At 36.9% G+C, this 9,613-nt stretch overlaps 2 protein-coding genes across 5 annotated transcripts; one reads left to right on the top strand and one right to left on the bottom strand.

Moving 5' to 3' along the window:
• Positions 1-740: 740 nt before the first annotated feature.
• Positions 741-4,957, bottom strand: LOC101740133 (dysbindin-like protein). 3 transcript variants are annotated; one of them, XM_062674389.1, is made up of 4 exons: positions 4,758-4,957; positions 4,024-4,656; positions 2,638-2,865; positions 741-1,005 (listed from the first exon to the last, which is right to left on the bottom strand). In XM_062674389.1, the coding sequence occupies exons 2-3, from the start codon at positions 4,526-4,528 to the stop codon at positions 2,687-2,689; spliced, it is 684 nt and encodes a 227-aa protein (XP_062530373.1). In that variant the 5' UTR covers positions 4,529-4,656; positions 4,758-4,957; the 3' UTR covers positions 741-1,005; positions 2,638-2,686. The 3 variants fall into 3 exon arrangements, with proteins under 3 accessions (XP_062530373.1, XP_062530374.1, XP_004925338.1); XM_062674390.1 differs by having other exon boundaries at positions 2,662-2,865; XM_004925281.4 differs by having other exon boundaries at positions 741-961; positions 2,701-2,865; positions 4,758-4,939.
• On the top strand, positions 4,925-9,209 carry LOC101740001 (piggyBac transposable element-derived protein 4). Of its 2 annotated transcripts, none has more exons than XM_004925280.4 (6): positions 4,925-5,022; positions 5,389-5,483; positions 6,205-6,261; positions 6,344-6,388; positions 6,472-6,533; positions 6,629-9,209. In XM_004925280.4, exons 2-6 carry the CDS (start codon positions 5,476-5,478, stop codon positions 8,341-8,343), a joined length of 1,887 nt encoding a protein of 628 aa, XP_004925337.1. In that variant the 5' UTR covers positions 4,925-5,022; positions 5,389-5,475; the 3' UTR covers positions 8,344-9,209. The 2 variants fall into 2 exon arrangements, with proteins under 2 accessions (XP_004925337.1, XP_062530359.1); XM_062674375.1 differs by having other exon boundaries at positions 5,011-5,156.
• Positions 9,210-9,613: the final 404 nt, after the last annotated feature.

Below are 9,613 nucleotides of genomic sequence, written 5' to 3'. Positions count from 1 at the left end.
GGTTCGGCGAGAACGGTGACCGGTACTTGAGGTATCTAAAAGCACCGTTAATGGATCGGGAGAATCCGTAATGACGTGTTTAGGGCGTTATTGAAGTCATCGTGGCCTAAAGGATAAGACGTCCGGTGCATTCGAATCTAGCGATGCACCGATGTTCGAATCCCGCAGGCGGGTACCAATTTTTCTAATGAAATACGTACTTAACAATTGTTCACGATTGACTTCCACGGTGAAGGAATAACATCGTGTAATAAAAATCAAACCCGCAAAATTATAATTTGCGTAATTACTGGTGGTAGGACCTCTTGTGAGTCCGCACGGGTAGGTACCACCGCCCCGCCTATTTCTGCCGTGAAGCAGTAATGCGTTTCGGTTTGAAGGGTGGGGCAGCCGTTGTAACTATACTGAGAACTTAGAACTCATATCTCAAGGTGGGTGGCGCATTTACGTTGTAGATGTCTATGAGCTCCAGTAACCACTTAATATCAGGTGGGCTGTGAGCTCGTCCACCCAACTAAGCAATAAAAAAAAAAAAAAGAGGTTGACTGTTTAGCATACGGTCCACAGGATCGGGTATGTGTAGCTAATGTTGATTGGAACTTGCCTCTGCAACATTTTTCGTTTGAATGGGTTGAATTTTTTGCTGGATTCCCTAATATTAAAAAATACGTAGAGAATCTCAGGTTAACTCAAGGCGAAGCGTTCCTAGCTCGGCCTTCCCGAATTTCAATAAGAATACATTTATAATAAAAACAGTTTTATTTTCAACTTTGGTGTAAAGAATCTGGAATATATCATAACTTACTATATAAAAGCTCTGTGTTTCTTCATCTATTTACTGTACTTAAAATTAAAAAGTCCAACATATACAATCAACTATCCAGGAACTTCTCAAGATCTGTTTTGTCTTCGTCCAACTGTATCTGTTCTAAAGTCACTTTTGACGAAACTGGCTTTGGAACTAAAACAAACAAGGCAATTGATGAATTATGTAGACACTGAATTCTAAATCTAATTAGCAAATTAACAGCATTAAATGGCAACACAATAAAAAATTGATAGTTGATCATCAGTCATCAACTTAAATACAGTCAAAATCTGTTATAACGACATCGAAGGGACTGCTCATATTCAGTCGTAATAACCGATAGTCGTAACAACCGGTGATGTTTAATGTGTATCGTGCAAGTACAAACAAATCGATAGGGAATTATTGGAAAAATATGTTTATATAATACGCGATTTTTCTTCAATATTAATTTGTTTTATTTTTCTTTGCGACATTTTGAAAGTTTCACGAATAACTCCACAAAGTTTTGGTGTGTCTTGTGTATAGATAAGTAACAAACTAACTGAAGAGATATGAAGAAGCGGGCTTTGACTATCGTAAACAAAAACCATTGAAGACAAATGTGGATACCTATTCAAATTGTTTACAATACAGCTTAGCCGGTCGTTCTAACAGATCTAATTCTCCGAAATATTAGTTAAATGTGGTCGTTTTATGAGGTATGTCGTTATTACCAATGTCGTAGGAAGCAATATTTTTAATAAGGCGGTCATATGGCATTCAGCCGGGACCTTTATTCTTGGTTATTATAACCGGCATGTTGTATTAAACGATGTCGCAGTAAACGGTTTTGACTGTAAATAAGAACATAATTTTATAACAATACTAGCGGACCCGGCGAACTTTGTTCTGCCACACGGTTTGTTTCAAACACATCAACCAGTCAACTTCAAAATTCTACTATAATTAACACAATTAACCATAGAACATATTACGTTTAGCTGTCAGTTGCGTTTTGTTATAGTTACCACCTTTTATGTCAAGTCCCACGGGAATGTGATAAAAAGTATCCTATGTCCTTCTCCTGGTTCTAAGCTACCTCCTCACCAATTTTCAGCCAAATCAGTTCAGTCGTTCTTGAGTTATAGTGTAACTAACACGACTTTCTTTTATATATATATATAGATGATAGGAAAACCTCGTTTCCAGCAAAAGAATACCATTATTAAAAATAATAAAAATACTTAATAGATGGTATTGAGTGTAATATGCAATAACTGTACTCTCCATGTATGTATTTTTACCACTGTATATGCTATGTCGAACCTATAAATCTTGTATGAGAAGCATTGCGTGTATTATAATATTGAAGCAAGCATTTTTTTATTGCGTAGAAGGATTAAGGAACCCACAGCCCACCTGGTGTAAAGTGGTTACCAGAACCCATAGACATCTTTTTTTTTTTTTTTATTGCCTTTTTAGGCAGACGAGCATACGGCCCATGGTGAGTGGTTACCGTCACCCATGTACTTCAGCAATGCCAAGGGCAGAGCCAAGCCGCTGCCTACCGCTTAATACTCTCCACAAGACTCGTTTGAAGAAGGACATGTCATAGCGCTCGGGAAACACCGTGGAGGGGAGCTCATTCCATAGCCAGATGGTACGTGGCAAAAAAGACCTCTGGAAATGCACTGTGGACACACTCTACAACGTAAATGCCGCTACCGACCTTGAGACATGAGTTAACAACTGCTGCCTCGCCCTTCAAACCGAAACGCATTACTGCTTCACAGCAGAAATAGGCAGGGTGGTGGTACCTATCTGTGCGGACTCACAAGACGTCCTACCACCAGTAAAAGCATGTATTATACAATAAACTAAGCCTAAAAATATAAGTTAAAGAAACAAACCTGTAGGTAAATTTCCATTAGCTAAATATTTGGCGACATCATATTTAAAGGCCATCTCACTGTCTTCTCTTTTAACTTGTAAATTAGCTATTTGTTGCTTCTCTTTCTCTATGCTCTTCTCTGTGTTCTCTCTGGCCAGTTTGTTGCGAACTTCTTCCAATGACGCTGAAATATAACCAACGTTTATTGACAGTTGACTTTTTAATATAGCCAGCCATATAGGATTTTTTATTTTTTTACTTATTATATCGCATTGAAGAAGACTTTTAAGCCCGGATAAGCACCGGATGGACAAAATGGCAAGAAGTATCCGGCGTCCTGTGCGACTGCAGGATACCGGTGAAGTTAAAAGGCCTCGTGTAAAAGTTCGACATCCGACCAGTCCTACTGTACGGCAGCAAAACGTGCCCGAAATATATACCTCAACCTCCACGTACCAGGTCCATGATTCCATAGTACGAAGCGCTGGTTGAATGTAGTAAAGACAGATACGGAGGAGAATATCCTCACCACCGAAGGCTGTCGAAGACCAGGCAAAGTGGAGGAGTTTAAGTAGGAAAATGGACCCCGACACTGGCAGAGACAGAGCCCATAGACATCAATAATGTAAACCCGCCTTAGGATGAGCCTTAGGTTTTTTGTTTTCTCGTTGAATACTATCCCTTCCAGACCATTATGGATACTTGGAATGGTTTAATTGTATTTAATATTATTTAAAAACAGTTTTTAATAACAAATAAAATATATAAATATTTTTGTACCAACCTATACATATACAAAACATTTCCATTTATTTAAAAATACATTTTGTTAAAACTAATAATTAAAATTTAATTGTACATAAATGTACACATGCATATAAATCTGTATCATCATCATCATCATCATTTCAGCCTATCGCCATCCACTGCTGAACATAGGCCTCTCCAATAGATTTCCAGTGCAACCGGTCCATTGCCACCTGCATCCAACGAGAGAAATCTGTATGTTTATCATAAATTTATGCAATGCAGATCAACCGTTGCCTGATTTATTAAAAATTATTATAATTTTTTTTTATTGCTTATATGGGTGGACGAGCTCACAGCCCATCTGGTGTTAAGTGGTTATTGGAGCACATAGACATCTACAACATAAATGCACCACCCATCTTGAGATATAAGTTCTAAGACCTCAAGTATAGTTCCAACAGCTGCCCTACCCTTCAAACCGAAACGCATTACTGCTTCACGGCAGAAATAGGCAGGATGGTGGTACCTACCCGCACGGACTCACAAGAAGTCCTACCACCAGAATACAAACAGAATACAAATAAAAACATACCCATTTTCTTCTCTTTATACAATGTTAGATGATACTGATGATCTAGTTTCCAGTTTTCTTGTTTGCTTTTCTCTACAATATCCTCAAATTCTGCTAATTCCTCCTCCACAGTCTTCATTAAGGCTTGCAGGGTTTTCATGCTGTCCATGCATTCTGCCACCGCTGCAGTCAAGGCGGGTATGTGACTCAATCCCTGTGCCAAATCGTGAGCACTTTTTAATCGCGATGACGTCTCTTGGTGTAGTTCTAGAATCAATTTATCTACTTCATCGGCGGCTTTAGAATTACTATCAGCGTTGCCATGTATTTCAACCCAAGCATCTTGATATTTCTCTAGTAAGGCACCGCCAGTTCCGTAGTTAACTTTGTCCTCGGTTGCGACTTTCTGTTTTTCCTTGAAAATTCCTGTCACTTTTTGAACTTCTTGTAGCGTTTGACGCAAATTATTGTTTGAAGTTAAACCTTCTTGGACGACGGACAGGAAATCTTTCAGATTTCCCAACATTTTCTTATATTTATTTATAAACAATATTCTTGATAAAGTCAACGATAATAAGACAATAATACATGAGGGGGGCCGCTGCTTCCTTACAGCCCTTAACGTTGATTGAGAACATAAAATTAAGTAGTTTTCTGAGGAGTAAAAATGATACGAAATGATATTTTTATGTCTAGAAATTAGATAAAAACAATCATCTCAGATATTAATAATTACTATAGCTTTTTGTACGTACATTTATTTCGAACAGGTAGTCAGTTCCTATGAGGAGGGTAGATCTTTTGATAATTAGAACTGTTAATTATTTGTATTGCCTACCTATTTATTTTGACATAACATTTTCTACATTTTGTGTCGCGTGACGTCTGATAAGTGTATTATCTATGCATATGATGCCATGCTGTGTAATCTGTAATGGAAAATTGAAACTCCTTTATCATAGACCTATTTAGGTTTCATACTTCAGTGTCTTTTATCCATAATAATACACGTCTTATTAGGTAAGGTTTTATTTTCGCTGTGTGTTACAAAATTCTGTCATAAAATTCCCGATGAAATTACATTGCGGTAAAAATGAACTTGAAGATGAAAGACAAGGACTCAAAACAATTAGTCTCCGCAATTTACTCAAAATGTAATGTGAGATTATATTTCATCCCATATCATCTCATTTCATTTCATCTAATTTCATCCCAGTTGATTAATGTCTCAAATTAATCATCTTCATTTCATTTCACTCCTTAATATCATTTTTCATAAAAATATGAATATAAATTAAAATAAGACATGACTTAAAGGTCTCAGTTATGAGCTCATAAAATACCTTACAAAAAAAAAATTATTTAAATTGGTAGTAACCGTTTCAGTCAGTGTTTCCTACGTCCTGCGAGCTGGTTGGTTTGTGCGACAACAAATTGTTTAACTTTATAACTTTTATTTATCTGCTGAAAAATATGGAAAAGTAAGTAATAATTAATTTTATTTACTAACTTCGTTACGTTCTTTACATTTTAAGTCAAAAACAACCATTGAAACAACAACAAAGTCAGTTTTCGAAGCTCTAGGTGGATTTTGTTTGGTGTTATACTGATAGAAAAATTATTAAACACAAACGAATATTAAGTGTAATTAGTTCATTATATAGTGATCTTTAATCTAATTATTACAAACTACGTGTGTCATAGTCGCAAATCAGAGATTTTTGTCCTCAAAGATACAAAAACACCATAAGGACTTTACACAGACACGACTTTGAAGGGGCACGGCCCAAAATGGCAGCCCGTAGAAATAGTTTAAGACTTGAATTTCGTATGGAAGTTTTTAATATATTAAGTGTAATTAGTTCATGATATGGTGATCTTCAATCTAATTATTACAACATACGTGTGTTTTAGCCGCAAATGCAAAATTTTTGGCCTCAAATATACAAAAACACCATAAGGACTTTACACAGACAGGTCTTTGAAGGGGCACGGCCCAAAATGGCTGCCCGTAGAAATAGTTTAAGACTTTAGTTTCGTATGAAAGTTTTTAATGGTTTCTTTTTGTTGTTTTAGTCATTTGATTATTTTTTTATATTTTATACCAGTGATAGGATTCTTTGCATAAGCCAATCATATTCTTTTTATTTATTTTTTCGTATCGCTATAGATAGTCTTAAATGTTTCTTTGTAACGTTCTAGAAATGTTGATTATGGTGCAAGCTGCGATTCAATTACAACAAAGAACAAGCGGCCTGTGTAAGTATTTATCAAAAAAATTTTTGTAGTTTTTTTTTTGGTTATGTTTAAATGTTATTAAATATTTGTTTTTTTTTTTCAGAAGTCCGAGCGTTGGCGATTCTAGCGCAAAAATTCGTCGACAACTGTAAGTTCATCTCGCTCGGTACTCCACCTAATACCACAAATAAGGTTATCAGCTTTGTTAAAAAAATCCTTTTTCTTTTGTAGAATGCCTTCGGTCAGTGGCAGATCCCATCGTGATTCTAAAATGGCCAATATACTTAATTATGGTAAGCGCATTATGACATCAACCTTTTTTTCAACAATCTCGGAATTAAAATATCTATTACAATAGAAACCAGAACTTATACGTTTTTTTTTTCAGGCAGCGAAGAAGAGTCTGACAAAGAGGAAGAAGGGATTACACAGCCATTAGGGGCGCCCCGGATGGCAAGGATGCTTATGGACGAAGAAGATGAGGAAGTTGAAAGAGGTTCTATCAACTTTACTTTGGAACGGCCTTCGCAACTACGTCGACCATCCATTAGTGTCTCGACGCCCGCCTCACCGACGCCTGTTTCGCCGACTCCCGTGGAGCCGAACAACAAATTTAAATTTGACTGGAGAGCGTTTCCAATGTCTCAATTTGAACCTCATTTGAGACGAGAACCGTTCTCGCAAATTAATTGTGGCCCTACAGTCTCATTCACGAATCCATACGAAGCTTTTATTTCCATATGGAATCGTGAAATTATGGATTTGATTGTTAGGGAGACCAACCTTTATTCACAGCAGCTGGCAACGACCATGCTGGAGAATGGGATGATCCGTCCTACAAGTCGCATCACTCGTTGGCATGATACGAATGTAGATGAACTTTACACATATTTTGCTATTATTCTGGCTATGAGTTTGGTAGTAAAAAGCCATGCAGAGGAGTACTGGAGCAACAATAACGATATTTTCAATACCCCCGGCTTCTCCACATATATGTCATACGATAGGTTTATGCTCATATCAAAATGTCTTCATTTTAGTAATAATGTTCATTATAACTCTGAATTGCTAACACAACCCCAAGATAAACTTTTTAAGATAAAACCCATTATAGACCACTTAAATTGCAAGTATTCTGAATTATTCATTCTATCACAAAATGTGACTCTCCATGAAAGCTTCACTATGAGGAAGGGTTTGCTTGACAATCAATTGATACCTAACAAGGGACCGACAATTGGAGTCAAGATATTTGAAGTCTGTGAGTCCAAGACGGGATATTTGTGGCGTTTTGAAGTGTACGTAGGCCATGATATCTCGGCGCTTCAAGAAGATAATCAAATTTCTGGAACAATACCATCTCTTGTACTCAGACTACTAAACGGTCTTGAACATAAAGGTCACACTGTATGGATGGACAATTTTTACAACTCCCCAGCACTAGCGCGGGAACTGAAAGTCCGGGGATTCGATTGTGCTGGAACACTTAGTACAAATCGTCAATTCGTACCATCTGAATTGGCGAATATATCCGAAAAGGACATGATAGTCGGTCAAGTGGTGGGTTGCACCTCGGAAGATGTGGACGTCATGGTGTGGAGGGATATCGGGAAGCGCGAGGCTTTTATTTCTACATACCATGGCGTCTCAAGTACCAGGTGTGGCGAAACACTGAATCCGTCTGTTGTGCTGGATTACAACACTTGTATGGGCGTTGTCGACCGCAAAGCCCACCAGCTTTCTATGTACCCCATCGAAAGGAAGTCGACCCAGGTCTGGTATAAAAAAATTTTTAGAAGGCTTTTGCACGCCAGTATCCTAAACGCACACATTTTACTAGGAAATCAATTATTGACGCACCGGAAATTCCGGAAGGCGTTGATAATTGATTTGTTATCAGCACACGGCACACGTATATCCATTTCAAAAACAATTACAAAGTTGCATACCCCGGCGCAGTACGACTTGATAAAGTCCGGAAAGACAGACCGATTAAAGCGTAAGTGCGCCGTCTGCGGGAAACGGACCATCACGTACTGCAAAGCATGCAACGTGGCAATGTGTCTTTTCACTTGCTACGAGCCATACCACAATTCACATTAACACTACATAATGTTAACACCCACACACACACAAAGAGTATTTGGGCACTGGTGTTCAAGATAACTCTAAAAAATAAACCCCAAATACCCCAAATACTGAAACGGTATTTCAATTTAGAGGCCTCTAAATTAAATCTAAAATTTGTTAGATTTTTTATTTTTTTCGCATACCTTTAAATGTAAATGCAGTTTCAGTATTTGCGCGTTAATGTGCCATCCATATAGTTGTGACTCTCCACTGTCGCGACTTTGTTTCGTTTTTCTCTTTTTATGATTTTTTCTTTCTAATTGATTTATTTACAATTGGTTTTTTGCTTCTTGTACTTGTAACAATACACACAATAATACAAACAATTTTAATTTTGTCTTAGCAATGATGAAATAAAAGTAAGTTTAACAAAACTCAAGTCATATATTTTTTTGGGAATAAGTCATATCCATACTAAGTCGTCTTTATGGACATGATCATTTTTCACTATGTTTATGAACATTTTTGTAATATATTTTTCATCGAAACATGTGGCTTTTTTTTATTAGATTGAGTGCCTAGTTTCATATTGAATAAGTAATTATACTACTTTTAAGTACATTCTGCAAAATTTTAGTTTTAATGAGGCATTGTTTTTTGTAACCCATGAGTCTCACATTTGATGTTGATGATCTGTTTAATATATCATGCCATTGTTTAAATTAGCTTGGCAATAAGCTTAATTTATTGTAAACAAAACACCTTTTGTCCCTAACTTAAAGAATGTGTCAATAATTCATGAAATATAAGACCCACTTAGATGACGTTAGAAAGGGGCTTTTTTGGTCCAAAGCTTAAAAATAAGTGCAAAATAATAAAAAAAATGTATTGGAACTTAAGCCATCTGGTTTTATTTTATCAAATACTTAATATTTACTAATATCTAAATTGGTTATGTTTTTAATTAATTCCTAAACAAATTTCATTTCGTATCTTTACTCTTCAGAAACCTATTCACGTCCTTACGGATCCATCAGATCCAATAACCTTTGCATTAGATGCCTTCAGCTCTAATACTAGGGGCAGGCTTAGGGACCCCGGTAACCGTACTCGTCGAACTCGACAAAGAGGTCGACGTGCAACCTAACCCATGCATCAGCCCGCTGAGTTTCTCGCCGGATCTTCTCAGCGGGTCGCGATTTCGATCCGGTAGTAGATTCATTCGCGAAACAATTGCTCTTGAGTTGTAAAAAAAAACCTATTTTTAATATTATTATTTTCCTTATCTATTCTATGGTAGCCT

This window comes from Bombyx mori, chromosome 20 (assembly GCF_030269925.1).
Source record: "Bombyx mori chromosome 20, ASM3026992v2".
NCBI classification, from domain to species: Eukaryota; Metazoa; Arthropoda; class Insecta; order Lepidoptera; family Bombycidae; genus Bombyx; species Bombyx mori.
The sequence above is the reverse complement of the archived record's forward strand: the minus strand, read 5'-3'. Positions and strand labels throughout refer to the sequence as shown.